At 40.2% G+C, this 19,711-nt stretch overlaps 2 protein-coding genes across 2 annotated transcripts; both read right to left on the bottom strand.

Moving 5' to 3' along the window:
- Nucleotides 1-70: 70 nt before the first annotated feature.
- Nucleotides 71-7,541, bottom strand: sxph (saxiphilin). Its single transcript, XM_029431105.1, has 17 exons — nucleotides 7,472-7,541; nucleotides 6,911-7,074; nucleotides 6,064-6,163; nucleotides 5,788-5,964; nucleotides 5,500-5,662; nucleotides 5,342-5,406; nucleotides 4,835-4,992; nucleotides 4,558-4,744; nucleotides 4,328-4,476; nucleotides 4,168-4,258; nucleotides 3,900-3,947; nucleotides 3,627-3,809; nucleotides 2,839-2,986; nucleotides 2,206-2,288; nucleotides 1,923-2,107; nucleotides 1,152-1,338; nucleotides 71-1,046 (listed from the first exon to the last, which is right to left on the bottom strand). The coding sequence occupies exons 1-17, from the start codon at nucleotides 7,524-7,526 to the stop codon at nucleotides 1,003-1,005; spliced, it is 2,187 nt and encodes a 728-aa protein (XP_029286965.1). The 5' UTR covers nucleotides 7,527-7,541; the 3' UTR covers nucleotides 71-1,002.
- On the bottom strand, nucleotides 7,279-19,698 carry sfi1 (SFI1 centrin binding protein). Its single transcript, XM_029431096.1, is given in 34 exon segments — nucleotides 7,279-8,301; nucleotides 8,933-9,032; nucleotides 9,117-9,249; nucleotides 9,348-9,429; nucleotides 9,524-9,743; nucleotides 9,873-9,947; nucleotides 10,025-10,230; nucleotides 10,306-10,482; nucleotides 10,575-10,649; nucleotides 11,624-11,698; nucleotides 11,788-11,948; nucleotides 12,369-12,465; nucleotides 12,564-12,666; nucleotides 12,863-12,939; nucleotides 13,025-13,120; nucleotides 13,557-13,632; nucleotides 13,734-13,879; nucleotides 13,881-13,913; nucleotides 13,993-14,074; nucleotides 14,485-14,615; nucleotides 14,800-14,866; nucleotides 14,996-15,093; nucleotides 15,177-15,269; nucleotides 15,356-15,426; nucleotides 15,557-15,718; nucleotides 16,314-16,470; nucleotides 16,592-16,621; nucleotides 16,623-16,695; nucleotides 16,788-16,905; nucleotides 17,584-17,678; nucleotides 17,754-17,864; nucleotides 18,053-18,124; nucleotides 18,522-18,697; nucleotides 19,635-19,698. Coding segments are annotated over 33 exon segments (3,621 nt in total). The 5' UTR covers nucleotides 18,677-18,697; nucleotides 19,635-19,698; the 3' UTR covers nucleotides 7,279-8,127.
- Nucleotides 19,699-19,711: the final 13 nt, after the last annotated feature.

Below are 19,711 nucleotides of genomic sequence, written 5' to 3'. Positions count from 1 at the left end.
GTAGATTCATTATTTATTTGTACTGTTCAGCCATATAAAATGTATTTTATTCTCGATGACAAATTGTTGTACAAAGGAATCAATATCAATAAGTTATAAACAGGTAATGTTGAAAAAAAGATAACAAACTTGCACAAACTTAACTGCATTGCATACATTGCATTATATATTGGTACAAAACATACATTGTCTTACGTAATTTGTAAAAGTAAATAATGCAGTTAGCTGTATTCAGCTGTAGTAAGTTTTCTTCCTGTGTAGAGCTTAGATATCTTTATTCAAATTAAAGCTTCAATCTCAAAGTGTGGAGGATCTTAATAAAATATGTGTAAAAATGACCAGGAGCCATATATTTCAGAGCTGCTTTAAGACTAGTGTACAACAGTAATAAGAATTGCTTAAAAATGGCAGCCACATATATCTATGTATGAACAAATACATGTAACACACATTGATTTTACACCCATATATTTATAAGTGTAGTCATGTCTTTTGGTATTAGTGTGAGGCTTGATGTTTGCACTTTGCTGTGTAAACATCCAGCACTAAACTCTTATTGAACATATTTGTTATAGTATTTTTACAGTATATTTTCTCATATTTGTAAGCGTTATTTTCTATTCTATGTGTATGTTCTTGACTTTTGCCGTACTTGCCTGTATTTTTATTTCTTCCTACTTCTAATTCTTCAAATCTTTATTCTGATCGTTTCCAGGCATACACATACAAAGATGTGTTTTGTATTTTTGAAAGACACACAGATTATACATAACACAACATTTTATGTTATAACGGCATCTGAAAGTTGCTGAAGGTTTTTCTCTGTCCTTTAACACGTTTATTAATAGAAATGACCAAAGAAAAATGTTGTTGTTGTTCATCACTTCAGCCAGGCAGCAGAGTTTTGACTTTAATCTCGGCTGTGAACAGGATGATACCAGCGATGAAGGGTTGATCCACCGAGCAGCACAGAGAAATGTAACGTTTCCTCCTGTGTGTCCATTAGAATATGCTGCACACGTCCTGATTACAAAACTCCAAGATATCTGTTGTAAGACAAACACATGTGATACATTAGCATTATGGACATGAGTGAGGGGTAGTGTGATTATGTTTGACCATCAAGCAGGTGTTTTTGATTTCAGTCGTACCAGAGTGTGTGCAGTTGAAGGCCGTTTCCGCCTGACTGTAAAACTCCTCTCCGAGGATGGAGCGGGGGTCCATGTGGCTTGTGTGGACAAAACACTGAGTTGCATCTTTGAACAGCAGATCACTTTCTCCATACTGTTGAGACTCAAAGAGCTTGAACTCTGCGTTTGGGTTGGCTGCCAAAGTTTCCTATAAGGTAAAAAATAATAACTGATTTCCGTCGGTTTTCATCAGAAGCAAATAAACTGGATCTTTGTGGTTGTGACTAGAGATGCTATTGGACATGTTATTTTTGGTACCAACTAAATGTGTTCATTTAGTCAGTGGTGGAAAGTAAATAAGTACATTTGCTCAAGTACTTAAGTTTAATTCTGAAGTACTTGTACTATACCTGAGTATTGGCTTTTTATACTTCTACTGCTCTACATTTATCTGACAGTTACTAAGAACTTTTCAAATTAAGATTTAGATTACATTTAAACTGATACAGATTTTTTAAGGTGTCTAAAATACTTTTTTCTGACGTCCCTGTCCATAACAGTACATTGCTTAGCTCCCGTGCTGTTACTCCTGTCTGCTTATCTAAACTGGGGGCGTGTCGACTGCCGTCTACTGTAGTTGGTAATACACTGACTTCCCCACTTCAAAACATCTGAACTATCCCTTTAAGTGGTGGAGGTGCAGAGTGAGAGAACTTTAAACATAAGCAAAGTCCCACGCCAATACAGTGTACACGTAAACCCTGATTTAAAACTCTGTTCACATAAGCTGACCTGTGACTTCATGAGGAAGTCGTACACTCGCGCCGTGAGCACCGGCCGTGTCATGATGGTGTTCGGTGGGATGACTCCGAGGTTGCAGCTCTCCCACTCGGACAACGGGGCTCGACGACCATCCCCACACAGCAGCTCGTAGTCTGATGACGTCCACCCCTCTGCCCAACCGCTGGAACTCAAACCTGAAGAACAACATGACAAAAATATAATGCAACATGATAAACATACCGAATATGTTCGCATCAGTGTGTGTGTCAAAACTTCATCTTGAATATCTCACTGAGGATGTTGGAAAGAAGGGTGTGCTGCTCGAGGAAGGCCACGTCACCGTAGCTTTTACCACTGGGATCTCCGACCAGACACCTTTGAATAACGCGTAAAGATTAAAGGGTCAGCTCAGCCAAATAAGGTAAAAAAATGTTTTGGCCGCCATTCAAATAGAATGGAGTTGTACCAGAAAGAAATAGTCCCTCTGACAACAGATGTTTTCATCAGGAGTTGGTGGTGAATATTTGTCAGAAACTCAACTCTGAATTAATGCTAACGTTGCACTGCATGACCTTCTTTGCTAATCATTTACATCAACATTACAGGTATGTCAGAGTTGTGTTGTAACAGCTGATGTTATGCCCAGGTGCTCTACAGAGATTCAGGAAGTGCTGCTGCAGTGAAGCTTTCAACAATGTCGCTGACTGTTCCTGTTGACGATCTGATGTTCATGACTGTTGGCGTCCTTGAATATGTTGATGTTGTTGTCTGTCCTATTTGAATGGTGGCACTCAGTTTCCCCCCTGGGGGATTAATAAAGTATTTCATATTGTACGGCACAAAAGATAAGTGAGAAAATCTGATTTCCACACCAACAATCACAGATGAACATAAAGCTCTGGTTCAGGTAAGCCGCTGCACGTACCTTAGTGCCCCCATGTTGCCATAGTAACGCTCATTGTGGTTGTCAGCGCAGCGTTTGGTGGCAGCCTCCCCTGAGCCTCCCAGACACACTTTACACAGATTCCCCTGAGAGCCAGGAAGGCAGCCTTTCCAAAACACGTCGTTGTACACTGAGAAAACACAAAGTGTGAAACTGCAGCTTAGGCCTGTCGCCAGAAGACGATATGTTGTCCCAGAAACAATTAGGATAAACTGTACACCCAAGGTCTGGTGAAAAGGTCAAGAGGTCACAGCTCACAGAGAAGAGATTCAACATGAAGAGGACTGCCAGTGTAAACACAAAATTGATTCTGGTTAGGGCTACTGAATAGTTTGAAGCTTCATTCATAATGTTGACATTCAAATTCTAAATCTAAATTCTGCACAGTTTCAGATAAAGATTAAGGTACACTAATATTATTTGTAGAATTAGTTTCCAATGGTGGCTGCGTAGGATTGTTATGGACAAGTGTGATCCAAACATTTACAATTTACAAGTCCAAAAGTCGTTTTATATATATATATTAAAAAAAAGAAGCTAGATGTAATCATTTCCAAAATTCACGATATGTGTAAGATCACAAAATGTTTTACTGTGGTCAACAAATAATTTTGCTCTTCCACTTGAAATTAAATTAGATTTTTTTAGGCTAATGACGTCATAAAATATGAAGACAGGCATTGGAAGCTTAATTCGAAAACTTCAATAGACCCGAATCTGGTTCAATAGAGCTTTTTATGCAGCGCCACATAAAGGATTGTGCACAGTACCTTGGTCTGGATCACAGGGGGAGCTGCTGTTGTGCCCCAGGCTTAACGTGTGTCTGTATGGCAGCAGCCAGCCGGCCGGGCTGTACATGTGACCGTGACAGGAGCGCCGGCCTCCGAGGTTCCCGATGAAGACGCTTCTGCTGGAGCGCTTTGCCACCGCCACACCCACCACTGAGGGCAACACTGAGGAGAGAAACGGTGGAGGTTTTAAAGACAACAATCACATCAGCTACCAAGATTATTTCAAGTTGCTCATTTAATGTGCTGTCGTACCGTCCATCTCCAAGTGGGTCGACCCATCAGCAGGCACACATTTCCCTCCTGAGAGTCCAAGAGAACACAGTCGAAACTGATGAACGCCTAACTAACAGACATTTGTATGAAAATGATTGAAAGGTTTCCAGACAACCAATCACTGATTCATATCTATTCTATTTGACTCGTTCTGTTATGTGTGTGTGTGTTCTGTATCTCTGCTCCAACTTGATTTTGGAGCTCTTCAATGTGAGTAGATGTATTTTAAGAATGTTAACAGCTTTACCATAATATTCTGTAACTACGGGGGCGAGACCACATTTTCCTGCGATGAAAGAGTGAGTTGCATCCAGCGAGACGGCGTCCACCTCGTCCCTCTGTAGAGAGAGTACACAGGTGGTTGCGTTGTTGATTTTTTAAGTGTGATACTATAAAAAAGGACTTACCTTAATTTTCTCGATACAGTCGCGCATTGAGACCGCTCTGACGCACACCAGAGGGTCTGACTTTATACTGAGAGCCCACTGCTCACATTTCTTCTGCTCTGCATGGCTGATACAGCACCATCGCACAACACTGTCCTCCAGTGAACTTCCTGCACACATACACGCTCAGTGAGGTCACGTTGAATGAGGTCTGTTTTGAATATATAAATGAACAATGTGAGTGTAATCACCTTCATGTCCAAGACCTTTGAGGAGTGCCACATAATCCAGCCCCAGCACTTGACTGACATCTATGTCGTCTGGCAGAACAGCGAGTTTGTACGTCACATCTTTGAAGAGAAGGTCGTTTTCTCCAAAAGAAGACGAGTTGAAGAGTTGGAAGCGCTGCCTCTCTCTTCCACGTTGGCCAAACAGCATCTAAACAACAATAAAGAATCCTTAAAGAATCTTTTATTTGGGTATCACTGGTATGTAGCGTGGAAACAAAGTGTGTGATATTTGCTGTACCTGCAACGTCACTAGAAATTTGCGAGCGGTCTTGCGAAAGTTTAATCTGGTGACCATGCCGCCTCCTGGCCCCCGTCCCAGATTACAGTTCCTGTAGTGGCTGAGGGGAGCTTGTGTGCCATTTGTGCACAGCAGCCTGAATTTATCGCTATCACTGTCTGAGAGAACAAACAGAATATGAAGAGAAAGCAGATGTTACAATTAGGGATGCAAGATATTAGATTTTTTGCCGATATCCGATATGCAAATGTTTTCCAACTACAAACAACCCTGTAACAGCCAGGAGATGAACAGTCAACGGTTAGCGTGTAATACGCATAATACAAGCAACATTTTATGTCCCGTCATATTGTAAGAATAATTCCGGGCGATGCTGACATTTCATTTTAAAGCCGTTACCGGCCGATGACGTGCCGATATCATCGTGCATCCCAAGTTGTTATTCTTTAATGTAACAGAATAAATGAATAGTAAGAGTCTATAGACGTATATTAGATGATAGCTTACCTTCAATACTTTCAAGAGCTAAATGGTCCACAAATGCAACATCTCCTGCCCCACTCCTGAGACATCTGTGACAGAGCAAAAGAATAAATTTATTTCTAGGCTGCTGTTTTGTGTGCGTCGTAATTTGAGAGCTTTGTTGATTCTTTGTCGAGCCTGACCTGAGGGCCCCTTGGCTATTGTAGAAGGGCTCACTGTGGGACGTTTCACAGTGGTAATTCTTCTGGCGAATGAAGGACTTCTGGCCTTGGCACAGAGCGCACAGATGTGGTGCCATGGCAGCAGCTCCGGGAACACAGCTGGCACTGAAAAAGGTACTGACGTCTGCTCCAGAGGAGAAAAACAAGTCGGGACCATAAAACCAGAGGACCATAGATGCTGAAATAGTAAACAGAAAGAAACAGTTCCACACTGTTGTTTTCACTAACAGCTGATTATGATCACGTTACCCTGACTCAGTGGCTGCTCCTTTGACCAGCTTAGGTAGTTGCGGGAGAGCAGGAAGCCGAGAGGAAGACTCCATCCGGCCGTCCATCGAATCCCGCTGTGACAGCTCCTGTGGCCCTTCAGGGATCGTATGTCCAGACTGCTGTTTGTCACCACAGCCACAGACAGAATACAGCCTCCTGCAGGACTCAGTGCAGACACACAGACATGTTTACTGACTCATACACTCGGGCCGAAGAGACGTGAGGAAGTAGTCAAGAAATCTGAAGTAAACCTACCGTCCCTGTATATCTCCTTGGCGATGGCAACAAGGCCAAACTGCTTCACAGCAGAATAAACTTCTCCTGCATCTAACGTCACTATGTCAGCACGGTTTGCCTGAAACAAAGAATTAACATAGTGAGTGTTAGAAGCACGAGTGGTAGCCAGTGTTGGGAAGGTGACTGTGAAATGGTATAGTTTACAGTTTTGAATTACTTCATCAGTCATCTAATTTACTGAATTTGATTTTTTCTTTATTACTTTTCTAACAAATGTTTTAAGCTGGGCAATGAAAAGTCCTAAAAACAAACCTAAACCACGCAGTGTAACAGTAGGCTACTCAACACTGATTACTGTCAAACTTATTAAAAGTACTTAAATTTAACTTGAATAAGGAATACAATACATACATGTAACTAATTACTCCCCAACACTGGTGGTAGCTCAAAGACCGTACTACTGCAGCATGTTTATACTATTCACAGCCAGATTTAGTGGTGACGCAACATGAAGTCAAAACAGATGTATATTTCCCTGAAACATTGCCATACATCATATTACATTACAACATCTCATTTAATGAAGGAGGGTTTTTATGACCCCGAGACATTTTGTTGAAGCACCTTCTCAGTTACGATGGATGCCTTTTAAGAAGACAGTGTCCATTTTTAATCAATGGAAGTTTGTGCATTTGTCAAAAAAAGAAAAAGATTTCATTGGATGAATTTAAGCTGTATTTCACATACAAAAAAAACCTTCATATGATTGTTATCTGCTACAGTCAGTTCTTGGTCCTTTGCACAGCTTCATCTTTGATTGCAACCGGTGCTGAAATTCTGAAATTGCATTTGAGGTGATGCTCACCCTGATCCTATCGATGCAGTCCGTCGTGCTGGACGCTCGTATGCACGAGAGTCTGGCGAAAGCTGCCACAGCAGCTGGCGGCAGCACTGCCACCAGAGCTTTGGCGAGTTCTGCACACTTCTTCTGTTCAGGATCTGACACTGTGCACCACCGCATCTTCTTAGCTAACATGCAAGGAAACGTTCAAACGGTCCACAAGAGTTCATCAGAAGATGAACAAAGATTTAGTACAGAATTTATTGTGTTAACATTTTAGTAAGATGCAGGCATTTAAAGAATTTATTTGCATATTCATTAATTAAAAGACAATCTAAAACCAACTTTGCATTGTGTTAAACTCTGAAATGATTCTACAACATGTATAATGTTTAAATCAGTTTTAATAACGTCCACATAAAACTCCAGAAAGACGGCAGCAATCTTGCCAACAACAACCAAAAGCCAACATTTACAAAAGCATAAAAAAAGACTTTGAACACTCAACAACACAATGACACTGAATATAAACATAAACTAACTTAACAATGAAAGTAAATAAAGTTGTTCAGTAACATAACTAACCTCTGATGCAGCAGACAAAGATGAAAAAGACTAAAATGGCATAAAGTCCTCGCATTCTGCCCTGATGCAGATCGCAGATTCGGACAAATCTGTTTTATGTAGCCTGTTTTATGAAGACAGCTGTCCTTTCTGTTGGTCTGAAACCCCTGAAACTCCTGCATAGATTTCACAAAGTATTACGGGCACTGGTGCTAACGGATAAATAGAAGACCTATTGTGCAAGGGCAGCTCCTCTGAAAACTGTAAAGTGACTATTTGCACACATATGGAAGATAATTAGCACCATCTGTCACAAGGACGACCCCTATCCAATTTTTTCAGCAGATTTTACGTGCAGAGGTAGCAGTGAAAGCTGCTGTAAGGAACTTGGCTTTAATGTTTTTGGATGTTTTCAGTCAATTTTATAACAGTTTGCATGATATTCAACAGCAATAAAAAGCAACATGTGGACTTTAAGATATCCGTTTTCTCCTCATAGTGCAGCGCAAGTGTAAATGTTCAATCTCAGTCATGTATCTGTAACTGGTGAACAGTTTTCTCATTCAATTCTCGTGTCAGTCTTTGAGCTATTTTAAGAAATGTGATCTAAGTAGATAAACAACAGTCCAAACAATCAGCAGGTTTAGTCCCTTTTGTGGGCGAGGCATTATCTCTTGTCATGTTGTAAACACGGAGCGAAGTCTTTCCATCTCTTCTGTTTTCCGATGCAGAAAAGAAACTCCCGAAGCCTGAAGGGCAGACTGCAAACGCTGGATCCTCTCTGCATGTAGCAGCATTGTTGGTTTCCGTTTTGCCAGATCAGTGGACAGTCTGTCGATGCGCTCCTCCAACTGTCAACATCAAAAACATCGACTGTAACTCCTGTGAGCTGTTCGCTGACTTTTTCACAGCCAATGATTTATCGTTCGAAAGAGAACTCGAAAGAATGCGTGCAACATGTCAGCCATCAGCGTAAGTTATCAAGAAGTCACCTTTAAATAACCTTTTTGTTTTCAAGCCCCGTCTCTTTCCACAATAACATAAACGGGTACAGGTAAATGCATTTCCACTGATCATACAGTGATTCTGGCTCATGGCTTATTTCTTTTCACGATGGTCAAAGTGTGTGGATACAATATAATCCTCTTTTTTAAATGTTTTATTGTCGGTCACAGTTGGTTGTAGTTATAAGTGGTAAAACATAAAGATGTTTAAATCAAGCTCAAAGAACCTAAATCACGAGTATTGGTAGTTTAGATAAGAACGTATTTAAAAAAGAAGAAGTTTTGGAACAAAGTGAAGACACTTACATTTGGGGTGCAACAACTAAACTAGGACTGTATCTTTAAGAAACAGTTCATCAATCATCAATACAGTAGGATCTCTAAAGTGGAAATTACAAATTGAAGTATCATGCAAGTGCTTAAATGCAGCCGCATTGTTTCCAGTTTCATATATGAGAGAATTAACTTGTTTTCTTACCTCCTTCAACTCTTGACAAACTGCATTGTTTTCCATGTGTTCGTCCTTTCCACTGGTCTGTAGCCAACTTTGTAACACCTCTTTTAGTTTTAGCCATGCCCTGAGTCGAGACACAACATCAAACGTTACTACTAACGGAGAAATGTGTACAAGAATGGAAAATTGGTTATCAAAGCTTTCGTACCGGAGCTGCTTCCTGTCCTGCTGGTATGTCATCATGTCCAGCTGAATGCGGAGCATCTCTCCGGTCAGAGCTAAAGTCGGATCTGCTGCTGCGTCTTCTACAGTTTCTCCGCTTGATGCTCTCAGACGTACGTCTTGAAGAAGCAAAGAAACATGTTTAAATCTTGGTATTTGTGATGTCCTGCAGAATCCAAGATATTTTATAGTGAGAAGAAAAGTGCAGGTATCATACCTGAATCAGCCAACGAGTGTGGTTTAAAGACAAACTGATGAAGAGGAGCATCCCCAAAACCTGAGCTGATAGTCTCCACCAACTTGGGAAAGAAAGCAGACATTATAAGTCAAGTTGCTTATTTTAGCTTTGAACGCATAGCTGATGTCTGTTGAAGTCAAACAGGTCATTATTACCGTATCTTCGGCCCCAGTGGTCATGAAAGCAGAGGGGGGCAGAAGAACATCTTGGTTTTGGGTTTCCTGAGGTTCCCAGGTTGACACATTAGATATGATGATGCTCTGACATGTGGAGGCAACAGGGACGGGATGGAGGCAGGACGACGCTGTGTGATGGCCTTCCTCTGAAGGTTTCGGAGCTGATTCAGCGCCGGTGACGGCAGTCTGCTTTCGGGTGCTAGAAATAAAAAGAGCCTTTGTCAGTGGCTTCTCCTGGGTGAGAAAGGTTTTGCTGATGTTTTGATTTAAGATCATTTCTAATTTGAAAATACTTTTTGTGTATATTGGTTATGTAGAAAATAATTACTTTATTTTCATTGGAAACTCAAACAGTTCCTCGCAGCGTCGTGGCTGACGTCGAGGCGCACGGCTGAGTGGTCTTCTAAAAAAAAAGAAACACTCTGTAAGAGTCAAAGTGTTGAATACGGATTCACAGCCTGTGAGGGTGTTAAGACTCACAGCTTGCTAAGCACACCATCTTCAGCTTCCTGCTCCTCTGAGTCAGACGATGCAACACTCTTCGATCCAGGTGTAGTCAAACAGAAGGTCACGCTCTTCTTCGATGGTTGACCTTTGACCTCTTGCTCTCTCTGTGGTTTACACAGCGCCCGCTGCTTCCACCGCATCGCACAGCGCTTCACCACCGTCTTCAGACGTCGTGACCTCTGCAGGACACAGGCAGACTTGACGAAATGATACACAAGTTTAAAATCTGAAGTGACACAAAATGAAACACCCACCTGCTCTTGGCTGTGCTGCGTTAGGCTCGTTGTGAGATCGTTCATGTGAGCAGCGTATGTGAGGATGCACTTCACGCCCTCCCTCAGCAGCTGGTCTCTGTACACCTCTGCAGCTCTGGCCGCCTGCTCTTGTTTTCTACGCTGCTCCGTCACCTCCCGCCTCCATCCATACAACACCTGCAGCAGGTTCACAAAACAACATCAAGAGCATGTGAGCATCAATTCTACAATTCAGTGCTCAATCTTGCAGCGAGAGACGGATGTGTTACCTTGGCCTGAAGAGAGAGGGACCAGTGCCAGAGTGCTCGCTCCATCTGCTTAGCTTCTCTCTGTCTGTGTTGCAGCTGTTTTGCGGGAAAGAAACCAAAGTCATGGCCAGTTTAGCTGCACTAAATCAGACAACACATGTATCGGTCTGACTGTCTGACCTTGTTCCAGAGAGAGAGATGAAAAATGAGCACAAGGCTTTGGCTACACGCACAGTACTAAGGCCGCATTACTAAGATGAACTAGCCGTCGGCCCCACATTACACGTGTTTCTCACATCTCTTCATTGGCTTCCTGTAAAATCCAGAATAAACTATAGATCCTGTTGATTACATAAAAGGCACTGCATGACCTTGCTCCCAGTTACATTTCGGATCTCCTTGTTCCTGGTTATACTTCTTGACCTACTCTGCCTTTTATCCATTCCCGCTCCAACTGCAAAACAAAAGGTGATCGTGCCTTTGCCGTTTTAGCCCCAACCCTCTGGAATCATCTTCCCCAATCTATCAGATTGAATCTTTGAACAATTTTAAGATGCTTTCTAAAAGCCCATCTTTATAGGCAAGCCTTTTTACAGATCTCGTCCCTGTCGTATGTTGTTTTTATCTTGTGATTATCCCATTATAAGATAAGATTACTTAATTAATGTATATTCTTTGTGTGTCTGTGTGCTTTAAAAGGTGCTATATACATGAAGCTTTTATTTATTTAAAGCTTCATTCATAAGCTTAATTTCTTTAAGCTTATTTATTTACTTAAAACAAACACAATGCTCTCCCTTTCCCTCTATACATCTGGTTGAGATGAGCGGTTTTTTTATTCCATAAAGACACGGGACATGTGAGAGACAACTTTTTAAAATGTATTTATATTTTTATTATTTTAGTCTCCAGTATGGGTCAAGCTAAAACAATCACACACTTTACAAAGCTCCTCCAGAGCCACAAAGGACATTATTCAATATACTATTGAACTGAAAACTATACAGTGATCTTTATGTATAGTAGCGTTTTAGAGGCTTAAGTGTTTGGTGTGTGAAAGAGAAACAAACCTTTATTTTCCACTGGTCAAAGTACGTCTGGTACATCTTTAGTCTCAGCAAAAGGATTCCCTGTCGTTTCATTACCTATAAAATAATCGCATTTAAAAAAATGTATGCTGAAGTCAACAGTGAGGCTTTATATAACAGTTAATGGATAATAAAGTAACAACAACCTTATTTTTCTGATGTTGGTTGCGATGGTTATTCCAGGCTTTTAGTGCTTTGGAAAGGAGTTTGGAGTCATGGCACCTCCTGGCTTTTTCCATGCATAGCCTCTGTCTCCGAGCCTCCCTGGTCTGTACCCTCCATTGTCTGAAAGACCGCAGCAGCCGCACTAAACACAGAAAACATCAATCTAAAAAGTATAGCACAATTCAGGTAATGAATCCAATCAGCTGTCAGCAGTAAGACTAAGAGCAAATAAAATCACAAAGCTGTAGGTGTAAGAAATGTACATTACTATCATAAGTAAACCAGTGTAGGAAATATAAAAGAATATTAGGGCACAAAAATAGTAATTAATGCAAAAAGTGCATTTAAATGAATTGAGTGAAACTTAATGTAGGATTACCATTTTAGCCTTATTAACCTTCAAAATCTTGGCGGCATTTTTGTCCTTTTTAAAGGGCTTTCTGAGATTTCTTGGGGTATTTTTTCCTTTTGCCCCCCTTAATTTCCTGACACAGGAAGTGTAATGTTGAAATGGTCTTGAAAATATACTGCATGTGGCCACTGTAATAAGTTATGAAGTTACCTTGATTTATTGACCTCTGAGCCTTGATGACGGCTTCCCCCTGCTGGTGGCGCTTTGACACTGCACGTGTTGTTACTTTTCTCCAGGCAACAAACACCTTGACACATTTAGTGTAAAGACAGCAATAAGCAAAGGCTCCCACAAACGAATAACGATGATAGTTTTGCATATGAGGGGACGGAACTGCTTAATAACCTTAAGTTGAAGGAAATGCTGAAAGTGATTTAGTGCTCGTTGCTCTCTGAGTCTGACCTCCGTCAGCAGCACGGCGTTCTCCCTCCAAACACACAGAGCCGTCCTGGGGAGATGTCATTGAAACAGAGATAAAGCTGACATGAATAATTGGATCTAAGAGGATTTTAGGGCTGTCCTCAAAAAAAAATGATATAATAATCAACTAACATGTAAAACTGAATTTCTCCACACAGAATCAATAAGTCGACTAATTGACGAAGAGGAGGCGGAGAATATACACAACCCTTTAAGTTCAATACCTGAGAGAGGTCTGTTTTTGGTGCCTGTAAAGTTGCTCTGCATGACCGTAGATCTGACCCATCTGCAGGAGGTGTTTCTGTGAATGCAGCAGCAGACGTATATCAGCGTTATCTTTATTACTCCAACATTAAGAAATCATGCGATTATAAATGCTAATGTACCTTCCAGGCCACAAACGTGCGTTTGAGAAGTTTAACTTCATAGTAACGTTGCATCAGCTTCAGTCTGTTGTTTTTTACTCTCTGGCTCTGAACAAACTGACCAAACACACAAGAGCCATTAAGTCATTGTTTCAGTCACTGTATACAGTTTGTAATGGTACTACGATCATCTTGTTGTTGATTTATTGGTTTTCTTTGGTTTTTTTGCTCCCTTTTTGTCTTGGATTTTAATTTGAATCCGAAAATGATAATTGAGCATCTGATTTGTGTTGGTATCTCATATGAATTTACAAACTGGATCATAAACACCTGGGAGCTGTGTTATAATCCAATGATGACCTTTTATATGAGACGCGTACGTAGGTCTTGTAATATTGAACAAAACAAAAAGAGGAGAATGGTTTCGAAGTTTCCTTCTACAAGTTTCCAAACCTAAACAGTTTTGTGTCTGTCTTTCTTTAAACCTTGAGCCAAAACAACGGATGCCATCAGATATTATGTGACCAGATGTTAACAAATACTACAGAGTTACCTGTTTCCATTTTTCCACAGCCCACCTCATGCAGCGCAGGTCACCCTGATGACAAGCCCGCTGCTCTCGATTTCTCCTGACATGCAAACAAATGCGTTCAACAGCATGCGTTAGCCAACAGAGCAGCAAGTTTCCCCACTCTACTCAAACACTTCCGCAGCACTAAGCGTGCTTCACCTGTCTCGCGTCTCCGTGCTGTTGTCCTTCAGCTTTGTCATCGTCTTGTGGAGAAGTCTGAGCTGGTACAGACGCTCTGAAGCTTTCTGTTTCTGCTCTTCATCGATCTGCTGATCTGTCCGCAGCTTCCAGCGGGTCCAGGCTCTCCTGCAGGTGGCAGCGCTCCTCGTGTAGAATTGCCTGACAAACAGCGAGTTATCTCTCATTATATGACACACACCAACGTGCAGTAGTTTGTTTCCATTCACAGATAACCTACCATCCGCTCAGAAAGCCTCTGCTCCTTGTGTTTCTCCGATTGTCCCCACCAGGTGTAAAACACCAACATGTACTGACGCTGCCTGAAAACACAGAGAACAAAAAGAGATAACAGACTGCTCTGCTTGGTTTGGAAATGAATCACAACTAGAGCTGCAATGATTAGTTGATTTATGTCATTTTTAATTCAAAAATGGCAGAAAATGCTGTTTTCAGCCTCTCAAATATGAAGATTTCTTGCTTTTCTCTATTTTATATCATATAAAACATATCATCATATCAAAGGTTTTGGACTGACCAAACAAGACATTTAAAGACCTCACCTTGGACTTTTAGAAACTGGGATGGACATTTTTCTCTATTTTCTGACATTTTATAGAGCAAATGATTAATTGAGAAAATGATTGGCAGATTAATCGATGATGAAAATAATCGTTGGCTGCAGCCCCAACTAATCACAACACAAGTACAAATGAGGGGGTTGGTGACTCACTGGTTATAGACTTCTGCCTGATGTCTCCTCTGTTTGTGGAGTCTTCTCTGCAGAGTAAACTCAACCCACGAGTCTAAACAAAGAGGCAACATGCGTTCGGCAAACCAGATGTCTGCACGGTGCTCCAGTTCCTGTAGAAAAGCATGAAAAGTTTTTGAGTGTGCAATGAAACTATATGTAGGAGTTTGGGTCACTCAGATATCAATCATACTTTCACCGACTATATTTTGAACTAATGTATAATAGCTTTCATATTTCATGTCCTTATCGCTGCTTCTTTAAGTAATGCTCATGTATTAGAACTAAAACAAATACCTGCATGTGTCTCTGTTCAGCAAGTTTCTCTCTCCAGTGGTGAAAACAGCTGCTCAACAGTGACGTGCTGTAAAGAGAAGTCCAAATGTATATCCAAGTCATGCAAACAGGAACAACTTTACATGAAATATGCAACATGTTATGAAAGACATTATATATGTATCACTCTAGGGCAAACAAATGCAAATAAAAGCACCTGTGGTTCGTCAGCGCCATTTTTGTTAGGGGTTGAAAACTCTCATCTTCAGCCTCCTCCAGACGGTCTTGCCACAGCTTCCAATACTTACATATCATCTATAGAAAACACAAGCGTTAAATCTTTAGAAACCTTACTTAATATATGTCATTGACGCTGTAGTACTAGGCTGATCAATTACAGTTTGATGATGATGCTGGACCGCCATGTTGTTGTTCAGTCGGTGTGTTTTGTTCCTGAAGACGTTGAGAGAAAGTCCCTGCAGTCCGGCACGCTGCAACGAGAGCACACAGTGATCAGTGCATCAAGTGATCGCACTATCTACTTATATGCAGTTGCTTAATGTACTCTTTATCTTACCACTAGATGATGATGATGATGTTGTCTTGCAATTCTGTTTATTTCATCCTCTTCTCTGCACATCGACACATCTACTGACAAGCTCAAGAATCAAACAACTCTCCTGATAATTATAAACCCTTGCCGTCCCTCAGTGGACTACATATGCTGCAGCTGGTTGAAAATAGAAGATATGTTTATTTTATCTTTGGATTGGGATACAAGCTTTCCAGCGCTCCATTGCTCTGCGCTGGATGCTCCGTGTGGCCAAATGCCCTGCGGCTCGCAAACGGTCCTCCTCGCTCTGTTTACGATGCAACGCACTGCTCCATTTACTCCAACATGTCATCAGCAGGCGGAGATCGCAGGCACGCTGAGCCATAGCTTAAAAAAGAAAAATAAGAATCCAAAAAGGAATTGTAAGAGAAAATTGTGTTATCAGGCTTAAAAATGATAACATGAGACATGTGGTATGAATGAGCTGGTGGATATTATTAAATGAAGAAAGATAAGTAATTACGGATGCAATGACGATTATTTTCATTATCGATTAATCTTACGATTATTTTCATTATCGATTAATCTTACGATTATTTTCTCGATTCGATTAATCGTTTGGTCTATATAATGTCAGAAAATAGTCCAAGGTGATGTCTTAAAATGTTTTGTCATGATATAAAACAGAAAAGTGTGCAATATTCACTTTTACAACTTTATATCAACCTTTATACTTATATTATTTTTATTCTATTATATTCTATTTAACTATTGCGTACTCGCCACTTTATGTTCTTTTGCTGTAACAAGGATTTCTGATCTGAAATATTTGAGAGGCTGAAAACAGCATGTTCTGACATTTTTGCATGAAAAATGACTAACAATTAATCGATTATCAAAATAGTTGGCGATCATTTTTCTGCTGATGAACTAATCAATAAGTCGTCTAATCATTGCAGCTCTACAAGTAATTTATAATGACCTTGTGATGTTTTCTTGGTTTGAAGAGAAGACACATAACATTTCCAACGATGTAATGTGTCTCTTTTCAGTCTGAGGATGAAGTGAAGTGCAGCTTTGGATTCTTCATCTTTCCGGCAACAAGCAGCTGTGTGCATTTCTTTCCACCGAAGCCAAGTCTGTGACAGAAAAAATAGGCGTTCACATATCACGCACGAAACACAAAGGAAGGAGATCAGCATTCATCACACATAAAGTTGACAGTATGCGATTCATGGGTGCGTTGGATTAATCCCTTACCCTGCTCTGTAAAGTTAGCGCCCTCTGTTTCCAGGGCTTGAGCCTCTAAAGTGTGAAGGTCTTGATGCCGCTGCAGCCGAGTCCGCCACAAGCTCCACACTGAACTGCACAGGTGAAAGAATCACAACAACGTTAAAACCAATCATCCACGAAGCATTACAAGTGAAGGTCCGATGAGTGACTACAATGATCTTACTGCAGGGTTGCGAGTCTGTTCTGCTCAAGGGCAGATTCAAGCGTCTTGTTCTCCATTCGCCTCATTTCTGTGAAAACGACCCATCGTTCCCAAACCAGACGCATCCGTTGCCTCTCAGCTAGTGAAGGAAATCATAATGACAGTAGCTTGTGATATCTTACAAAACATAAGGCTTTATGTATGCCTGATAACTAATGTTGATATATTGTCACAGAAATAATTGCGATAAACAATATAATCGTCATTTTGGGACCATTTTATGCCACAGATATGATTATATTATGGTAGCATATTAAAGCAAGTATACTCTTTTAAAGAGCAACAAATGTTTATTTTTTAAGAATAGTCAGATATTGTAATAGGAATGTGAAAATGTAAAATATTCTAAATAAATTATATCAATAAAATAAAACCAAACAACTAAAACAATAAATAAAATGAACTCTTGGGCTCGGTTAACAAAAATTGCACTTATATAAATATTAAACATTTAGCACAGTGGTATAGAGTCATTCATTCCTAAACAGGCAACATATTACCAATCCAGTTTCTCAATAGTTAGGAAGTGCAAAGTAACACAATAGTATCTATAAGTTAGATATAAGTAACATAAACACTCTCTCATTAGGCTTAAACCCAAAATGTTCCCACAGCAGGACCGTGTACAATAAGTTGAAAACGTAAAAATGATCAAGGTCATGTCCATATATTGTAAGAAGAGTCAAATAACGTAATCATCGCGAAAGACCAAGCATCACGGTTAGACATACTCTCATTTTATGTGCCAAAATCATACCAAAAGATTGAGCATTTTGGACTTTGCTCTTCTTTTCCCTCCGCAACGAGATAAATGTCCGCCAGCTATGGAATGCCAAGTTATACAGATAATACCTGAAACACAAAACACATCATTAGCAGACAAAACCACTGTGACCAGCGGACTGAGGCACAGGATGTATCGTGTACCTGTAGTGACACTCTGCCCGCATTGAAAGACTCCACTCCCTCCTGGATGTCCACCACTCGTCTCGCCATCCTTCAAAGGCCCGTCGTAAAACAACGCTGTTACAGTGGGACCTGCAACATGTAATAATAATCTCTAGGATTTGAAATTTGATGAGCAAAAATATATTCTAGGGGTATGTGCAAAGGTTCACAGTATTAAGAATAAAAATAAAGTGGCAAGCAGACTGTGATCCTAACTTTAAGCAATACAATTTCTTATTTCAACAACTTTAGTTTGCAAAATAAATGTAACACATTACTTGGCTTTATGAGGAAGAATTCGGCCAAAGGTGTTCTGCATCCATATCTTCAGGAACTTCCTTGCCAAGTGCCTGCAGAGGTTGAAAAAGTTAGTCTAAGATATACATAATAAAATAATGTATATATGAAGATGTTGATTACTGTCTATCTGTGCATGTATGTTGCCTTTTGTATGCCATGATGCTATGTGTTGCTATTTGTATATACGATATGATGAGAGAAGATAAACCTTTAATTAAATTAAGGTGTCATAGCAGCAACAGCAATGAGAAAGAAACACAGTATAATAAAAATAAAATTAAAAGATAAAGTAAAACATTTAGTAGCTGGCACTAGATATCGACACTGATCGTCTATCAATACATATCTGTATGTTTCTGTGTACTGGCTGTTTAAACAAATATACTTCTGGAACAATAAATCTAATCTAATAAAAGTGGTAATAGAGTAAATGAATTGTCTCAGAACCTTATTCTCAGCTCCTTGAGTCTTCCACCTTTGTTCCAGCTGTATCCAACTCTGTAAGGAATCTTTCTGGCATGAACTTTGCGGACTTGTTTTCTTTCACCACCAGAACTGACACTGCTTCTCGGATCTGTATTTCTGCTGGCGTTACTTTGCATCTTATTGAACCCTTCAACTGTCTGCGTGCAGAACGGTAACACCAATGCATCACACTTGAAATAAAAGCTACAAAAAACAACACTTTATCATTGTGGAGAAACTGTTTGGGTAACTAAATGCCTCGCGTTTGTTTTTCCTTGTCACGTGACCGCGGGTGTGACGTGATGGTCTGTTCCAGTTGTCAACGGCAACAGGTGTACACTGCTCTGACTTCAGGTTGACGACGTTAAATGTGTTTTCACACTGTTTAAGTACTTTCAGACTGCAACCGAGGCGATAGTTATATGACCTATATACAAGAATGTTTTATTTGTGACATATTTATATCGTCGCTGTGCTGCGCAGAGTAACAACAGTCAGGAACGCACACGGGGTCCTTCCAGAGTAACGGCCACGCGCAATGTTAGTCCTGGACAGCCCGCGAGGGCGGGGTCTCACATTTTCAGAAAAAAGCTTTTTTAAATGTTTTATTTTATTTCAAGTTAAACATAACATTTAATGAATAAAGTAACATAAAACATGCCAGGGGTCAACATAAATAAATAGATAACAACTTCAGTAAAAACATTAAATTGGGACATTTTTAAAAGCTTTTTTGTTTGTCTTTTGCTTAAGTTAACGTCTTAATATATTGTTTAATTTATTTTAATTGTGGCTAAAATTATAATTGGATTAATTAGAAAGTGCGCTTTTTGTGGAACCTTAAAAAAATAAATCTACAAACTACAAATGTCTTGCCACAGTTTACGGTTTACATTTCCAGAACAGATGGACAATAGCTTTCACAAAGAAGCACCGCAGACGGCTATGATTCAGTGACAAATCAGGCACACCCCAAGACAATGAGTGGCTGTCCCAAGTAATGCCTCTTGAATGTTCTAAATTTAGTGTAAATGATATTCTTAAAAAGCAAGTTAGATTTTTTTTGACACGGTTCATACAGAAGAACACACATACCTTACTAGTAAAATGTGATTTATATATCACAGTTTAAATATTAAAATGCATCACGGTCGATGCACAGCAGACTATAT

This window comes from Cottoperca gobio, chromosome 5, assembly GCF_900634415.1.
Source record: "Cottoperca gobio chromosome 5, fCotGob3.1, whole genome shotgun sequence".
NCBI lineage: Eukaryota > Metazoa > Chordata > Actinopteri > Perciformes > Bovichtidae > Cottoperca > Cottoperca gobio.
Note: the sequence above shows the minus strand (reverse complement) of the source record. Positions and strands in the feature narration are given on the sequence as shown.